At 39.2% G+C, this 19,544-nt stretch overlaps 1 protein-coding gene across 4 annotated transcripts in view; it reads left to right on the top strand.

The window, feature by feature from the left end:
- The window catches only part of SLC12A7 (solute carrier family 12 member 7), a 339,376-nt gene that overhangs the window by 311,104 nt on the left and 8,728 nt on the right, over positions 1 to 19,544 (top strand). For all 4 annotated transcript variants that reach the window (XM_048839506.2, XM_048839505.2, XM_075125474.1 and 1 more), the window contains 2 exons: positions 9,637 to 9,744; positions 16,983 to 17,164. In XM_048839506.2, coding sequence (XP_048695463.2) covers positions 9,637 to 9,744; positions 16,983 to 17,164 — 290 coding nt within the window. The remainder of the gene's footprint in view (positions 1 to 9,636; positions 9,745 to 16,982; positions 17,165 to 19,544) is intronic.

Below are 19,544 nucleotides of genomic sequence, written 5' to 3'. Positions count from 1 at the left end.
TTTATAAATATAAATTACACACAGAAAGCTATATTAAAAATACTCAAAACTAAGGAAAGAGAGAATTCATGTTGCCTGCAATCTCAGTTTGACCCCCTTGTACGTATGCTTTATGATACAGGTTTTAATTACATGATCACAAACTATTTTTTCCATAAGACCCCGCCTCATTCAGTGCACAAGATGGAAAATATTCATTGAATGAGCAGCTATTCAAAATTTTGTTTTATCCATAGAGTTTAATGTGTGACCCCCGTTTTGTTCACTGTACACTATTCAAACCCTATTATGAATACAGAATTATGAATTTCCTCATAGTCTTTTCTTTGGCACTGATTAGAATAAGTATTGAAGTGCTTCAGCAACATTAATTAATTTTCATAATACCCCATGAGACTGGGGCTATTATTCCTATTTATAAACTCAGGCACAAAGAAATTAAGGCAAACATTGTCAAAAGTGTCCACTAATTTTGGGTCCCCAATCTGAGATGATTATGGCCTCATTTTTAAGTGATTTTAGTATTGTACAGCACTTTATATGTTCAAAGCACAGCTCCAATTGACTTCAGCTGTAGGTGTGAATGTTCAGAGCTTCTGCAAATCAGGCCCCAGATACCTCATGTTGGGCTAAAAAAAAAGAGGAACACACAATTAGTGACACCTGGGAAAAGTTTGGTCAACATAACTTGCCTAGTATAGGAATTCACTGGCAGAGATGAAGATTTGAAACCAGTTCTCCAGGGCAGCATTCAGTTGCCTTAGCCATATGACCATTATTTCTCTTCCTGTAATCCCCTGCCTCATTGACTACACACCTTCCAATTTCTGCAACAAATGAGGCAGGAGAACAAACAAAGAACAATAGTCTGTGATCACTACGCACACAGGGGGCTGAATTACATTTGCACTGTCATAGTCAGGAAGGAGACATGCTGTAGTGCTCTGTATTAGAGTTTCTTAAGGGTGATGGCTTCATGCCCAGACATATTGAATTTCTTTAGGCCAGGCAGAAGGTGACAGAGATGGGTATATCTAAGGCCAAGTCATCATCCACCATGATGTGACAGACTGTTCTAGCCAACAGGAGATGGTAGAAAGTTGTGGATGCTGCTATGTGAGAGCTTGTGATGAGCAAGGAATCCAAAAATAAGTTCTAAATGTCTCCTTTCCCAGCCAGTCCCATTCTGCCCCCCAACTCTGGCTTACAGTCTCCACATCCAATCTCAGTCTTTCCACCCCTACTCTCAGTCTTTCCACCCCTACTCTCAGTCTCCTCACTAGGTTCGATGTCCTAATTCCCTTACACCTTCCCACCCTAGGCTCCTTGTCCCTGTCTCCTTCCAAGCCTCTCCCTCTTCTCCACTTCCTTCTCAGTCCCAATCTACTACCTCCACCTCCCTCTCCCTCTTGTCCCTTCTGCATTCAGTCAGGCAGCTTCCTCCTCCACACTACCTGGGCCCAGCAAAGGAACCTTGAGGGCATAAGAGAGATTGTCTTCCTGCTATCAGTTACAGTGCTCAGTGGAGAGCAGGAGCAGGAATTGCAGGAAGTCCTTCTCAGCCTCTGAATCTCTGGGATGGAGCATGTTCAGTCCCTCTGTGGCAATGGTGCATGTGCAGTCCAATAAGAACATAGGAGCTGTGAGGGATGGAGCATGCCTAATTCAGAAGGGATTTTCTGGTAATCTAGCTGCCAAATTCTAAGAGCATGAGATTTTTCAAAGGTTTATAACTTGGCCAAATTTGGGGAGATTTTTACAGGAATGGAAAAAGGCACATCCCTGATGACAGGGTGACATCTATGCCAAATTTCAAGCCCTTGCTTCAAAGCATAGAAGAGCTAGAGCTTTTCAATGAAATGGTTGTAAGAATTTTCTTAACACAAGCAAAATGTATTTGGCTACCTATGCCAACCTATCACAAATAAAATAAAATCAGACAAAAACATTGACAAAAAGATTCACTGCCAACAAAAGATTCTCCTAGCTCTTAGTTTTAAATTCCCACTCAATATCCATGTTTTCTTGATCAAGGGTCTCTAACAACATTTTTTTTAAATAAGCTGTCATTTTACCCTCCCTCTTCGTCTCGCCCCCGCCCCACCCGCTGGTGGTATTTACCATCCACTCCAAAAGTGTCTCCAAAATATTTTCCCATTGATTTTCACCAACATATAGGGCCATGTACCTAATTTAGAGGTGTCAGCTTCTCCATCACTTCAGTGAGCAATGCCAGTGGAAAGTCAAGCAGAGAAGACTCCATTTTTCCCTACTAGGCAGAGTCAGAAATTGCTATGTGTGGTTCCAAGCTATTTTATCCACAAAATAATTTGAAGATTCCTTGAAGCAAAAATGCACAATCCTGTCCTCTGAAGTAAGCAAACCCTGATTAAGCCAAGTGCTTTACCACCTGAAACTGCTTCTCTAGTTGGAATTTTGAAGCTGCTTTGGTGGATGTGAAGAAACAGAGCCACAGCAAAACTTTGCAAAAATTCTCTACGTTGCTATTGGTCAAAGTGTCAGCAGGACTTCCAACACCAGCAGTTTACCCATCTTCCTTCTTGGTTCATGAGCTGCAGGTCTCCAGCGAGGATGAAGCTGAAGAGATGATACTTAAGAGTCACTCTCTGGTTACTCAAGGATAAAAAATTATTGGAATGTCTTAGAGGCCTCATTAGTACAGTGCCTCTCAGCAAAACAGTATTCATTCTGTGCACCTTCTGAAACCTAGTAGGATGCCTCACCCTCTGAGACTATGCAATTAAAACAGCTCCTTCATTCCAGGGGGGAGAGGTTCCCCTGGATGTGGCATGACATGGTTGCCATCTCCACACATTCCCAATCCAACCCAAGCATAAGTTCCAGAGTGAGCCAAAAAACAGAAACAAGGAGTCTGGTGGCACCTTAAAAACTAACAGATTTATTTGGGCATAAGGTTTCGTGGGTAAAAAACCACTTTTTCAGATGTATGGAGTGAAAATTACAGATGCAGGAATTATATACTGACACCTGAAGAGAAGGGAGTTACCTCACAAGTGGAGAACCAGTGTTGACAGGGCCAATTCAATCAGGGTGGATGTAGTCTACTCCCTATAATAGATGAGGAGGTGTCAATTCCAGGAGAGGCAAAGCTGCTTTTGTAATGAGCCAGCCACTCCCTGTTGCTATTCAAGCCCAAATTAATGGAGTTAAATTTGCAAATGAATTTTAGTTCTGCTGTTTCTCTTTGAAGTCTGTTTCTGAAGTGTTTTTGTTCAAGTGTCAATACTTTCAAATCTGTTATAGAATGTCCAGGAAGACTGAAGTGTTCTCCTACTGGCTTTTGTATGTTACCATTTAAAAGAATAAATGGACACAAATCGGACATCAGGAATGGTAACATAAAAAAGATTCCAGAAGGTGCTCTGAGCCCTCCAAATATGAATTTTCTGGGGTCTCTTCCCCTACTCACCTCCTCAGTGGGCCTGTTGAAATCCCTGGACAGCCTGTGGGCACCAACTCAATGGGGTTCTCATCTTCATGTTTCATGTTTAGACATTCCTCAGGCTCCACGACAACCACCAGCATCACAACTCCAAATAAATCCTCCTCCTTCCTGGGGGACGCAGTGATGCCACCACCACCTTCCTATGCAGATGATTTTAGGTTGTTCTGGGGCAGAATTGGAGAATCTTTTCAACCTTTCACTGAAGAGTACAAGAATCCCAGCACTTTGTCATGGACTTTCTTCATACCACCCCCTCAAGCCAAGATTGCACTGCCTGTTAACCAGGCACTCTTCTCACTAGCCCGTAATATGTGGTAGACCCCTGCCACTTTTGCACCTACCTGCAAATGGGCAGACAAAAAATATTACATACCAGCCAAGGAACTGTAATATTTTTTCTCTTATCCCATTCCCAACTCCTTGGTAGTGGATACAGCTAACGAGATAAACCACCGAGCTCGCTCAAGATCTACACCTTCTGATAAAGGAGGATGTTATTCTTCCACTACTCTCCATTTTGAGGTGGCAGATTATCAAGCCCTGATGGCAAAATATGGTTTTAACAGTTCTATTTCAAACCCATGGAACCTCCTCCAAGGAGGCCCAGACTCCAAAAGAGAGTACCAGCTCAAACGGCAACCTCCTTACCCAGGCCCCCTTCCAAATGACTGTTTTGACAATTTGGTCAAGGGCCACAAACAATCCCCTTCTGTGGATTTGCTGACCAAACCAGTCTTCCACTTCCCCTTTAGGGACCACATGTCACAATTTTACCTTCTTGGGAGCTTATCACCACTGACAGGTGGATTTTAAAGGTGGAGGCTACGGGATATTCTATCCATTTCTATGCTATGCCTCTCTCCCATCCCCATCCCTCTCATGAGAATCTTTTAAAGCAGGAGGTTCAATCCCTACAGCAGTTGGAGATGATAGTCAGTTCCCCCAGAATTTGTGGGAAAAGGGTTTTATTCCAAATTGTTCTGGTTCCCAAAAGAACATGGTTAGAGACTGATCATAGACCTCTGGAACCTGAATACTTACATCCTTTCACAGCACTTCAGGATGGTGACTTTTACTTCCATAAACCCAGCCCTGAATCAAGAGGTTGGTTTATTGCCCTTAGCCAGCAACACACATATTTTCACAGTGCTGTGCACCCTTCCTTCAACTTTCTCTGCACTTCTTCATTGGCTCAGAATGCTATTAATACCTGTGTTTCCCTTCAGACTCTCCCAGCCCCATGGGTCTTTACAACAGTCTTCTCAGTAGTGGCAACTCACCTGTGTCAAGACAGTATTAAAGTCTTCCCCATCTGGACAACTGGCTTCTGAAGGGGCCCTCTGCTTTAGAGGTCCAGTCTACAGCCAACAAGGCTCTAATGCTGTTCCAATTCCAGGGCCTTTGTATCAACCTGAAAAGTCCACATTAACACCTGTTCAATGGATAGACTTCACTACCACAGGGCGGATTCTCTGATATATCCAGTCTGGTCACTACCCTCCAGCTGAGTCTCCAGACGATAGTAAGGACCTGACTTCAACTCCTAGTTCCCATGTTGGCCTCAACATTTGTCACATCACATGCAAAACTAAATCTCCAATGCCTTCAGGCCTGGCTCAGAACCATTTACACATCAAACAAGCACAGTCTTAGTGAGAAAGTTTCCATACCCTCACGGGTGCTGGACTTCCTCAGGTGGTGGCAAGACCCCTTGCAGATTTGTCTGGGAGAACTATTCTCATACCTGCCACGAACATGAACCATCATGATGATGTGGGGAGCCCACTTGCAAAGATCTACTGCATAGGAAAGATGGTCTCCACAGGAAATATTGTTTTACATCAAAGTTTTAGAGCTACAGCTGATTTGTTTTGCATGTCAGGACTAAACATTTAGGGACACCATGTCAGAGTAATGATAGACCACAGTACAACGATGTACTATGTAAATCAACGAGGGGGAGCAAGATCCCAGTCCTTATATACGGAATCTCTAAAGCTATGGAACTAGTGCATTGCCTGCCATATAGAGATTTCCACTGTTTACCTATTGGGTATCCAGAATACGGTGGCAGATGCCCTAAGCAGAAACTTCCACCAGGACCACAAGTGGTTGCTCAACAACCTGATATTTCACATTTGTGGAGTTTGGGGCCTCCCCACAGTGGATCTCTTTGCCAACCAGACCAATACAAAATGCCACATCTTTTGCTCCAAAGGGGCACTATGTCCCAACTTTTTAGGAGATGCCGTACTACTCCTCTATCCTTGCCCCCTCCTCTATGCCTTCTCTTCAACAATGCTACTCCTCAGGACATTAATCAAACTGTGGTAGAAGCAGGTAAGGGTCACCTTAATAGTGCCTTCTTGGACAAGACAAGTGTATTATTCAGCTCTTCACCTTTTTGTAGAGATACCTCACCGTCTTACCCTGAAATTGAACCTCCTAACACAGAACTTGGGCATCATGAGCCACCCCAACCTTGTATCACTGATCCTCAAGGCCTCGATGTTCTCAACCTTAGAGGTGGACTGTTCATCTGAAGTACAGTCCGTAGTACTAAATAGTAGAAAGTCACCTGCCACGTGAAAAGCTTAACTGCAGAAGTGGAAATGCCTCCTGTCCTGGTATTCCTGTCAATCTGTAGACTCTCTTGAAGCTTCTGTCTCCAGGATGCTTGATTACCTGCTTGAATTAAAAACACAGGACTACCTATGAGTTCTGTCATGATATACCTGGCAGCTATTATGGCCTTTAATTTGCCTTTTGAGGGCCTCTTATTTTCGGGTCATGCTACCACTGCCAGATTGCTTAGGGGTTTATCTAATCTGTTCCCTCATATTGGGACCCCACATCTTCTTGAAACCTTAATTTAGTTCTCAGTACCTTAAGGAAACCTCCTTTGGAACCTATGGCAGGCAGATTTGTTCCCCCATCTTTCCTGTAAGACCTTTTCCCTGATAGCTGTCACCTTGGCTAGAAGGGTGGGAGGGCTCAGAGCTCTCATGGCTGACCCATCTTACACTGCCTTCTATCATGTTGAGATCACACTATACCAAATCCTTGGTTTATGCCATATCAGGCAAGATAACTGTCTGCCAATGTTCTTCCCCAAGCTTCACTCCTCCACAGAAGTGACATGCCTTCACACTTCAGATGCTCACAGGGCATTTCCAGATTTCCCCTAGACTGTTCATATCCTTTTCTGAATGAATGAAAGGACAATTGATCTCTTCTCAAAGATTATCAAAGTGGGTGGCATCATAGCCTGAAACAAGATTGCTGTGGTACAACTCCCCCTCAAAGTGGCAGCATACTCCACTAAGACTCAGTCCATTTCTATTACCCTCATCAAAGACATCCTTATCTCTGAAATTTTCAGGGTCGCAATTTGGTCCTCAGTTCACATGTTCTCAAAACATTACAATATTCTTTCTGTGCCAAGATAGACACAACTTTTGCTGATGCTGTCCTCTGCACCATCTTGGATCTGCCTCCTCAGCACCCCCTTCCATGTTGAGTTACTGCTTGGGAGTCTGTGGTTGAGCACCCATAGTAACATATACTCAAAGAAGAAGGAGAGGTTACTTACCTTTCAGGAACTTGACTTCTTCAAGATATTTTCTCTCCAGGGGTGCTCCCCACCCTCTTTCCCCTCTGGCTTTGTAGTTGACAAGGAACTGGAATGGTGGCGGGTCCACTTCTCCCCATATTTCCTCACTCCAAAGCATGAGGCTGTATAGAATCATAGGGTTAGAAGGGACTGCAAAGGTCATCTAGTCTAATCCCTGTGTAGTGTAGCATGCAGGCGCAGACCTGCAGACACTGATAACTCAAATCTCTGGCTGAGAGTGCAAGGGCATGCTCATATCCTATGGTAGCGCACCCATAGGGCCAACACTTCTCAAAGAACTCAAGTTACTGAAAGGTAAGTAACCTCTCCTCTGTGTTTCCAGTTTGAGAGGGGACTGTAAAGGCAAAGAGAATTAGGATCCTACTCCAGTGAAGTATAGGCATAACTTTAAGCACATTCGTAATCCCATTGATTTCGGTGAGATTACTTATGTTCTTAAAGTTACCCTTTGCTTAAATGCTTTTCTGAATCAAGGCCTAGGAGAGGCTTCAAGAGATCCATGAAAACACTAGCTTCAAGAGCCATTTCAGTGAGGGAGTCGAGGTTGTGGGTATTGAAGCCAGGACTGAGTGATTCATTTGACCCATGATGCCATGAAGGATATGTGTTACACTTGCTTGGGATGCCCAGGATGATGAGTCCCCTTGTTACCCCTCTGCTTCAGCAAAAGTGAGAATAACTTGTGCTTAACTGACACCTCCAGTCTGTCACCCAAACAATCTCTTCAGGGCTCTACTAACCCCTTGCTTTGCCATGCAGGTTAGTAATAGGTGCACCCCGGTTCCATGCCCCTCTGAAAGCATCCCCCTGTAGTTTCCAGCCCTTGTCACTGGATACTCACAGAAATTACCAGATAAAATATTCCTGAAGGAACAGTCTACACACAGCTTGACTGGTACTTCTCAGGATCAGCAACATATAACATCACAGCACTGAGATATATGTATAGTGAAACAATCGTAAATTTATTATCAAAGATTAAGATTTAAGAGATAGTGAGTAAGGATAATAAGTGGAAACAGAAATGGTTACATATAATACTGACGTATAACATGCTTCTTATAGATTAAACTTAACTTTAACAGGCTACCCATCTGCCTAGAAGCAGTCTTATCTGACCTAAAGCTTTCTTGCAGCATTTCCAACCAGGACCAGTTGGGATCTCATTTTCATGAATGTAATCACATTGCCTGATTACTTCTTTGAGTTCAGGATAACAGGGTGCTGTCCCTGTCCCCCAGTTACAGAACAACAAACCTTCAAAGTGCACCCCAAGACAAAGCTTTTTCCCCCTGCTGTCCTCTTCCTGTTAAATCTCATCTGCATTTAACTAAAACTAGTGTTTGTGATTGAGACAAATACTTGATTTACATGTCCACAGATAGATGGATAAACAGCTCTGGTCTGGCAGAGTCATCTTGTAGTCCATGTTGGTTTGTGTTTTTTGTGAAATTTTCAGATTTGGTAATGTATTTACAGTAATGGAGAAGAAATTGCTGTCTTCTGGCATTTACTAATTTCAATCTAAATCCAGGTGATCCTTTCAAAACCATGTTAAAACCATTTCTTTCAGAGATTCATTTTGAGTAGTGATTTACCTCATGAGTTCTTTAGAACTGCCACACATATATTTGCAAAATATTACCTTCTGAGAACTTCTTTGTGCTTCTTATTTGGCAAAATGCCAGTTTTATGCTTTGTATTTTGTTGTGTGTGAAATAACTATTTCTGGTATTCTGTGGTTCTAATGTACTTTCAGTTTGATTAATCCCACTACTTCTTCCAGTCATAACAACCTGAGTTAGAATATTTTACTAATTTGTAAGAGCATATTTTAAATAGATATTTTTATTTATTTTGTTCTCATTAGGAATGTTATCTCTATTTTGTTATATTATATAGTTTCACTTAATTTTTGATCAATGTCTCAAGACACAAAGGACCATATTCTTTATTAAAGTCTTGCCTCTTTACTCTTCTTTGGTGCATAAAAGGACTGCAAATTGTGTGGAATCAGTCCCCCAGAAAATACCCCTAGTGTTAGCTTGTTCCTTAGGCAGTGTAGAGTTTGGGTCAGTTCTGCACTACGACCACTCCCCTCAAGCCCTCCCACCATTGGATGCATGCTAGAGGTGCAGTTACAAGCCTGTGCATTAGCAGGTTGGGGCCAGAATACAGGAGGTGCAAAGATGGTTTAAAAGGTGGCCTTTAGCCCATCCTCATTCCTGCAGTCTGTATAAGAACAGAACAATGGAAAGTCTTGTATCTTAAATTTTTCTGATATGATACAGTGTCTAGTGGCATATTTTTGAAGGAGTATTTTAATACTGTGTAGACTTGAAAATTAGAATTCCAAAGCATTGAAAACAGAAGATATTTAGATATTGGAAATACTGTTAGGATATAAATTAACACAAATTAAAGCAAACCCCAAGATGTTACCCAAATGACGGGGCGGGAGGGGGGTTGTAAATGAGATTTTTCTCCTTTTAATGATGGCATACTTATTTTGCAGTTTGAAAATGATATTTCAGCATTCACATATGAGAAGACTCTTATGATGGAGCAGAGATCTCAGATGTTAAAACAGATGCAGCTGTCTAAGAATGAAAGGGAAAGAGAGGTAAACAATTTAACTTGACTATAAACTTTATGAAAACCAAGTATAAGCAAGTGGAAATGGTAATGCTAGGCCATGATCTCTAACAATTTCATAACAAGTAAATAAAATAAAACCTCTTTTGTTATGAATTATGTACTGGTTTATCAGTTGTAAGAGAATATTTGATTTACTTTATCTTTTTGTGTAATGAGTCATTAATATTAGCTCTAAACAATACTGAAATACTAGAATTACTACAGTTCCAGAATAACTATAACAGTAGATTGGAGTTTAAAATACTGCACTAAAAGCATCTGTGTTTGCATGCTTGTCATCAAACATATCTATTTTCCTGGGTTTTAAGGATTTTAAAAATTTAACTGAAGAATTTTAAAATATATTATTTTGAGTTAAATAGATGATGCAACCTTATACTATTTTTGCCATCATGTCAGCGTTTGAAATCTGCAAGACGTGATAAAGCAATTAAGAAAATTACACTATATATCTAACATATAGCAAGGATTTTTAATGAATCCGTAAACTCTGAGGTCGTACCCTGTGACCGGAGAATTGCTAATATAGTACTATGACATTATCCAGAGTACAATTTGGACTGTTGAACAGCTGTGTCCCCTTTAATCGCTAGCCTGGGGTGCCTTTTACACTGCTTTGCTGTCAGAACAGCCACTCTTGGCCTGCTCACACAGCCTTCAGCATGCAAATTTACTCACAGCTAAACACATGAGCACACTGACTAGTCACTCATGAATTACATACAGGATGACACCTGCAAATTCTTAGTGTCAGACTTTCCCCCAGTAATGTGCATCTTGTGCTGTCCAGCACACTACTGAACAATGCAAGCTCATAGAAAGTCCGTCATTTTGTCAAAGAAAATGATATATGCACCAGCCTTGCTATCCCACTGTCTCTCATTTTTATATCATCTTCCCCTCTTTGAGGATTACCCCCAGCTGGGGTGTAGGCAACACATAGTCTCTTGTGGATGTGAGGGTTGAACTGTCTCTGTGATGAAATGTAAATTTCTTGTTTACACCTTCCTGTTGATGAAGAATGACATTGATAGCTGTTTAACACCTAAGTGGGGTACTAGGGTGTCTTTGTCTCTGAAAAAATGTTTTGTGACTGCTTTGGAGCATGTTATAACAACGATACATAGTAGAATCTAATAATTTCTCATACAATATTGATACACACATTTTGCCAGGACAACAATATTCAGCAGATTATGAGTTTTCAAATGATATCTCACAAGGTGTACTTTGTACAGAATTTATCATAGTCTTGTAAGAGTGATGACCAAAAAAATATAGAACATCACAAGTACCTGTTTTTAAGAAAGGAGAGAAAAGTGATCTGGGAAACTATAGGCCTGTTAGTTTGACGTCAATTGCCTGCAAGCTCTTGGAACAAATTTTGAAAGAGAAAGTAGTAAGAACATAGATGTAAATAGTAATTGGGATAAAGTACAACATGGTTTTACAAAAGGCAGATCATGCCAGATCAACCTGATCTCTTTCTTTGAGAAGATAACTGGGTTTTTCTGGACAAAGGAAATGTACCAGATCTAATCTCCCTGGATTTCAGTAAGGCATTTGATACAGTTCCAGATGATAAATTATTATTTAAATTAGAGAAGATGGGAATTAATATGAGAATTAAAATGTGGATAAGGAACTGCTTAAAGGGGAATCTACAACAGGTCATATGGAAAGGTGAATTCAGGCTGGAGGGAGGTTGGTAGTGGAGTTCCTGAGGGATGAGTCTTGGGACCTTTCTAACATTTTTATTAATGATCTTGGCACAAAAAATGGGAGTGTGTTAGTAGAATTTGCAGATGAGAAAAAGTTGGGAGTTTGTCAATGTGGAGGAGGACCGGACTATCACACAAGAAGATCTGGAGGATCTTGAAAATTGGAATAATAGAAATGGGATGAAATTTAATAGTGCAAAGTGCAAAGTCATGCACTTAGAGACTAACAAGAATGTTTGCTATATGCTGGGGACTTATCAGTTGGAAGCAACAGAGGAAGAGAAAGACCTGGGTGTACTGGTTGATCGCAGGATGACTATGAGCTGCCAACGTGATGCAGCTGTGAAAAAGGCTAAAGCAGTCCTAGGATGCATGAGGCAAGGTATTTGCAGTAGAGACAGGGAAGTGTTAGTACCATTATACAAGGCAGTGGTAAGACCTCATCTGGAATACTGTGTGCAGTTCTGGTCTCCCATGTTTAAGAAAGATTAATTCAAACTGGAACAGATGCAGAGAAGGACTACTAGGATGATCAGATGAATTTGAGTCTCCTACCTTATGAGAGGAGATTCAAAGAGCTTGGCTTATTTAGTCTAACCAAAAGAAGGCTGAGGGGAGATACGATTGCTCTATGTAAATACACCAGAGAAATAAATACCAGGGAGGGAGAGTTGTTTAAATGAAGTGTTACTGTTGACACAAGAAAAAATGGATATAAACTGGTCATCAATACATTTAGGCTTGAAATTAGATGAAGGTTTCTAACTATCAGAGGAGTGAAGTTTTGGAACAGCCTTCTAAGAGGAGTAGGGGTAGCAAAAACCTAACTGGATTCAAGACTGAGCTTGATAAGTTTATGGAGGGTATGGTATGATGACTCTGCCTACAATGGCATGTAGCTGATCTGTGATTGCTAGCTGCAAATATCTCCAATGGCCAGTGATGGGACACTAGATGGGGAGGGCTCTGAGTAACTACAGAGAATTCTTTCCCAGGTCTTGCACACATGCTCAGGGTTTCCATATTTGGGTTGGGAAGGAATTCCCCCCATCTCCCCCTGTCAGATTGGCAGAGACCCTGGGGTTTTTTGCCTTCTTATGCAGCATGGGGCATTGGTCACTTGCAGGTTTAAATTTGTGTAAATGGTGGATTCTCTGTAACCTGAAGTATTTAAATCATGATTTGAGGACTTCAGCAACTCAGCCACAGGTTAGGGTCTGTTACAGGAGTACGTGAGTGAACTTATGTGTCTGCAATGTGTAGAAGGTCAGACTAGATTATCATGATGGTCCTTTCTGGCCTTAAAGTCTGTGAGTCTATAATGTTTCAACATTTTAATTTAATTTACTGCAGGAAAAAAATCATGGCAAAACTGTTGCATAGCTTTATTCATAAAAATGTATTTTTAAAATAAAATATATTCATGCAACACTCTGGATTTTGGCATATATCTGCACCATGTCTTCAATCCGTCAGTGAAAATCTCTTAAATTCATTTCTGCTATTTAAATCTCAATATTCTTGAATAATCTTATGCTCCCCGAATGCTCTCTTATTCACACAGGTAAAAAAATACTCTTTTCTTCTTTTTTTAACTTCATGCTTATATGATAGTGTTGTCATCTTCAAAATACATGCATTCATTAATGCTCACAACATGCCTGTGAAGTAGGGAGGTATTATTCCTTTTTAACAATGGAGAACTGTCACACACAGGTGAGATGGCCACATAGTCAGTCAGTGGCAGAGATGCCAGTCTTGTATTAGAAAACACTGCCTCTCTAACAGATAAGCCCTCTTGTATGTTTCCTTTATGAGAGTGAATTCTGAATTACTTTATAGTCACTTCACTTGGAAAAGTCATATTCCCGTTAATTTATTCAAAGTAATAATAATAAGTCCATAAATATTTATAACATTGCATAGAAATAAAGTCAAATGAAAGTTCTGTCATATCTAATCCTAGTTTAGAAGGGGGCTTTGAATAGTAGTTGCCATGTGGGAAACATCATTAAGCAGGGGTTTCTAGTGGGGCTCCATAGGAATCTGTTCTAAGCATAACAGGGTTCAATATTTTTATCAGTGATCTGGAAGTAAATTTTAGGGGGGTACAAAAGTTGGTGGAGTGGTAAATAATGATGATGACAGGACAATCATACAGAGTGAACTGAATTGCTTCATCAGGTGGGCCCGTTCAAACAAAATGCATTTTCTAATACAACAAATGCAAGTCATACATCTTGGACCAAAGAATGCAGAACTTACCTACAGAATGGGTGACTGTATCCTGGAAAGCAGTGACTCTAGAAAGGGATTTAAGAGTCACAGTAGACAATTAAAAAAGAGCTCCCAGTGTGATGCTGTGGCAAAAAGGGCTAATGTGATTCTTCAATGAATAAACTGGGGGAGTAGGGAAGTGATTTTACCTCTGATGCAGCATTGGTGAGACAGATACTGGAATACTGTGTTCAGTTCCGGTGTCCTCACTTTAAAAAGGATATTGAAAAATGAAGATGGTGCAGAGAAGAACCACAAAAATGATTTGAGAAAAAGTGCTGTACACAGAGATTTAAGAAGCTCAGTCTCTTTAATTTAATCAAGAGGTGACTTGAACACAGTGTATAAGTACCTTCACAGGAAGAAAATACCAAATAATAAAGGGCTCTAATCTAATCTAATATAGCAGAAACAGTTATAATTAGAACCAATGACTGGAAGATAAAGGTAGACAAAAATCTGTGCCTTGTTTCTAATTTGAATTTAATAGTAAGGGTGATTAACCATTGAAACAAACTACTAAGGGAAGTGGTGGATGACCTGTCTGTTGAAGTCTTCAGATCAAGACTGAATGCTTTTCTGGAAGACATACTTCAGTCAAGCTCGAGTTATTTGACTCAATACAGGAATAACTGGATAAAATTCCATGGCTGGTGTTATACTGGAAGTCAAAGTTGACTATATAATGGTCCCTTTTGGCCTTAATTCAATATTTCTTCTTTTTTATTGCTCTTGTTTGTGGTTGTGTTAATGTAAAAACACACTGGGTCTGGAAGCCCCCAAATGATTTCCTGCTTCTTTTGTTGATGGCTTGTTCTCTCACCTTCCAAAACACTACATCCCAGTATATCCCAGATAGTGATATGAATCTTATATGTAGATGATTGCATTCAGGCACCCAGGGAAAAGGGACCTACTTAGCCTGGGGCTAATATATCTGCCTTCTATTACTCTCCTATAGCCTGGCCTGACCCTGTCACAATATATTCAACATACCTTGGCAAAACCTAAATGTAAACTGAACATATATCAATAGTTGTTTAGTAATCTTATTACGAGTGTTTGAGTTTGGCTGTTCAATACATGTTTTGTGTGTGTGTGTTTTTTCTAAAATTATTTTTGGGTTTGTGTAAAAATTCTTGTCTGTTACCAAGAAAACAAACTCATTAACTTACTATGGAGCTAGGTTTTTACATGTGTGACCTTCTATTGAAGTAAATATCTTTTTCCTTTTGTGTACAGTCTGCTTGTTTGAGTACAAAATAGCTCTTTGATCTCTGTTTCTTTTAAATTCAAAGTAGTGCTTCAATCAAATTTTAGAAATATATCGCTATGCTAATTTGTGCAAATGAGCACCATGTTTGTAAAAGGCAAACACAATTACATAGTGGCATCTGTATCTGTTTTCAGAATACTCCCACTTTCAGCTATTTAAATAAAGACATATTGTTATTTGAGTAGCATAATTAATTATATCCTTTTTTTGTATGCTGGTTGTACTTGGTGACCTTCACGTCCCAGATTCAGAGCATCACTGATGAGTCTCAAGGCTTAGTCAGAAGAAAAAGCTACTCTAGTCCACAGCCCATTGGTCAAGATATACAGGCTCTGCTGCCTAATGACAATCCAGAAGAAGAGGTAGTCTGAAGTAGTACTGACTGGATATTCCATTCTCATTACAACACTTACAGTGCCACTTTAGAAAATGTAGTACTAAAGACTGGAAATGAAATTGCAGATTTTTTTCTCTAAAGCTTTCAAACTTTTTACAAAACATTTGCCCATTTTCCTCCTATAAATAAATAATTGCGGTTAAACAAAATTGATGCAGGTAGTGATGTGATAGAAAACAACCTTTTTGTCCTCTCCTTTCTCTTGTCTGGAAACAATCAATCAAGAAATTTAGATTTTAATATTACCTACTATGATTTATTTTTATTATCACGGCACTATCTTTTGTGTATATACCTGCTATTACAAACTGTCACTATACTACATCTTCTCTCATTTATAGATTTTCCTGAGAAGTAATGTCTGGAATTTCTAAAAGTCTCAAGAAAATTAGCAAAGATATCTTCAACTTCTCCCTTCTCATTTAAGTAATTTCTAGAATTTGAGGAGTTCGATTGAGAAGCATATTTTACTCCTTCAAAATATTTAAAATAAAAATTGCATTTAGAAGTCTATCATGTATCAGGCAGCATATAGCCAGTGCTGAAGCATCTCTAAGTCCATTTAGTCAGAAACCTAGCATGAAATTCTGGCCCCCCTGAAGTCAATTTCACTGTTGGAGTGCAAACCTCCCCCTAAAGATATACTTCTCAAAAATAGAGAGCAACACTATTTGTATAATTCTGGTGAAACATCTGAATCTTTACACTATAAATGTCACTCATCAATTTCTTTATTAGTTCAATTATGATGAAAATATGGCACTTTAAATGTTTATGTCCAAAGATGGGTATCCTAGTTCGTGGCATTACATTAGTGTTTCTTTATATTCCACATACTTTAGACACTGTGGGCATATTTGTGTTAATTTCCATTTAAGCAATGAAATAAAATCCAAGTATCTCTAACACAAAATATTCCCTCCCTTTGCATTTTTTAATGTAATTGTAAATGTCTTCTGTTCCATAACAATGAAAGACAGTTAGACATTATTGCTGTCCTAAACAGGGACATTGATTTTTTTATTTCAGATACCAATTCAGTGTTAATTGTTTCTGATATCTCTGCTAGTGCTACTTAGTGCAAAGTATTTGCAGATATATTTTTGGTCTTTTTTTCACTCTTAATGGGTACCCTAATCACAGCTTGGAAAAACATCTTTTTAAACATATGGAAATTCCCAGGAAAATCTTCAAATTAGAATTGAAGTTGCACAGTAATTTGGACTCAAATTTTCATTAAAGCAAATTGTCTTTAGTTTTAATTATAAAAATAAGCCTCTCAATTAGACCCCAGTAAACACAAATGAATAACTTCATGTATCTGAGTAGTTCTGTTGGCTTCAATGTTAAAGTTAAGCATGTGTTTGCAGCATAAGGTATCATAGTTTGTAAACCTCTTGGGGCTGATCATGCTCCAATTAAAGTCTGTCAACTCCCATTGATTTAGGTTGTGCAGATCAGTGATTTAAATTTCTTTGTATCTCTAAAACGACTATATTTTGACCTGTTCTCTTTATTTTATTTTTTTTCAGGCTCAGTTAATACATGACAGAAACACTGCGTCCCATTCAGCAGCGGTTGTTAAGTGTGATACTGCTGCTGCTACACCTGAAAAAGTGCAAATGACCTGGACTAAAGAAAAGTTTATAGCTGAAAAGCACAAAAATAGAGAAACAAATATAACAGGTTTTAAAGATATCTTCAACATGAAGCCGTAAGTACAAATGTGATTTTAATAAGTTTCTGGTTTTATCCTTTTTCTGGTATTATTTCAGGCCTCATCGTGTAAAAATGTATATGCATGCCAGTAATTTTATAGACAGGAGTAGTGCCACTGAAGTCAAGGGCAGAATTTACATGCATACATTTTTACAAGATGAGGCCCTACGTGAAGCGTAGAGGAGGCGAATGTTTGGGCAATAAGTGCTAATTTGGGTGACTGATACATTTGCATTACTTGTAACCGTGCTTTAGAGGAAGCATTTTCACATTTTACATTTGTCATATTACACGTATAATGTTCTTATTGAAAATAACTGCAAAGAAGATGCTAAATATTGTCCTAAGAAATTCATTCAATCATGTACTCTAATTAAACAGACTTAGGCCCCACTTTTGTGAGTTACAACAGATTGGTGGACCCCTGTGCCCTCAGAAGTCAATGAGATTCTACCCAGGTACCAGGGTTTTCCCCACATATGTAAGCTGCAAGACAGGAGCTTAAGGATATGTCTACACTGCAGACAACTCCTGCAGCAGGGAGTATCAGAGCCCAGGTCATCTGACTTGGGCATGCACTATGGGATTAAAAATAGCAGTATAAACATTCTTGCTCAGGCTCTGAGACCCTACTCCATCCTAGGTTTCAGAGCTCGGTCTCCTACTCAAGCAGGAACATCTACATTGTTATTTTTAGCCCCATATTGCAAGCTGAAGTTAGTTGACCTGGGCTCTTGAGACTCACTGCCATGGAGGGGTGGGGAGGTTTACTGTGTAGATGTGTAAGTTTGTAAGAGCTAACCTTTAATAATAATAATAGTAAACTGAAAGTCAAATGAACTTAGATCCTCTTGAAAATGAAACTTCTGTCACTTAGGAGCCTGTTTTCTTTGGAATTTTTTACCTATTCCAAATGCAGAATATCAGTTTGGTTATGATAGAGTTTTACTTTAAAATACTGTTCTCTTCAGAAGCTGTACTAGAAACTGACTTATATTTTACTTAAAATTGTTGTTTTTTAAATTATTTTCTGGTAGCAGACCTTTTGATTCATGCAAAAACATAGATTGACATTTTTTATTTAGATATTAGAACTCTAAAATTATACTACTTGTCAATGAGGGAAAGTTTAATTCAGACCACAAAAGTTGTACAGTGTTTTATCAGCTGAAGTTGCTATATTTAAAAATGCACCAAATAGCATAAAGCAATGTAGTTTCATGTTTGTTTCTCTTCCATGTAGAGAATGGGGAAATCTGTAAGTCAAATCTGATTTAATTTAGGCTGTGTTCCCTGGTTCTTGTGTATTATTATTGCATGTTTCCTTTAAAGTAGTTGCTTCCCATGATTTACAGTATGCATATTGTGCACATATTGTGATTTGGCATGTGAATATAATTAGCATAGTATTTCCTGTCAGCTTTTTCTGTTTTAGTTCCTATACCTTATCAGTTTTTTATTTCAGAGTAATTCATAGTATACATATAAGTTTCTCAAAAATGATGGTCAATGTAGTCAATAGCAAAATCTTTCGTTAAAAACCTGACAGTATTTGGTTGCAAAATAAGTGACCTTCATTTTTTCTAATTATCTTCTTAGAACACTGAATGTATGTATTAAACATTTTAATTATGATTATGCTACTGTATGGCACTGTGGGCTGAAAAAAATGAGACTGAGACTTGTTAAAACATTGTATTATTCAAAAAGCCTGCATTTCCCAACTGGTAAACTGTAGATTTCCTTGTACAATACAACCCTCCCCCCACCCGCCACCCCCACACACATACTCTTCATTTGGGCTATAGGAAGCAAATAAATTTACCAACAGATTCATAAAACCAGATCATGTAGCTGTCCAGAGGCAGTTTATCCACCCCGATGGAGCCACTAGAAGTACTCTACTTTTCCTCCTCTCTTTGTTCTTGGGTTTTCTCTGTTTTGACAGAAGTGCTAAAAGACATCCTCTACCTTACACCGAATTCTGTCTTTTGTTGCTGACTTTGTAGCTCTCTCTCTATGATCTTTGATTTCTCTCTCTCTCTCTCACTCTTTGTCATCTTCTAGCTACCATAATTACTTCCACAGAATTGTAAACAATGAAGTAAATCCTTCAGGTTAAAAAAATCTGTATCCAAATTAATCTTATTATTATTAGTTTGATAGCACCCAAAAATGTGTTAGGCTCTTCATAGAAAAAGTAATCTTTGCCACCAAGATCCTGCAATCTAAATTTAAACATTACACAATCAATGAGCATGGCAAACAGGTAGGGAAGGAATAGGGTAAATAGTAAATAGATATTGCTGCCCGCTACCTGGTAAATAAGAAGTAGGCATTATCTCCCGTAAATGTAAACAAACTTGTTTGTCTTA

Source organism: Caretta caretta, chromosome 2, assembly GCF_965140235.1.
Source record: "Caretta caretta isolate rCarCar2 chromosome 2, rCarCar1.hap1, whole genome shotgun sequence".
NCBI classification, from domain to species: Eukaryota; Metazoa; Chordata; order Testudines; family Cheloniidae; genus Caretta; species Caretta caretta.
The sequence above is the reverse complement of the archived record's forward strand: the minus strand, read 5'-3'. Positions and strand labels throughout refer to the sequence as shown.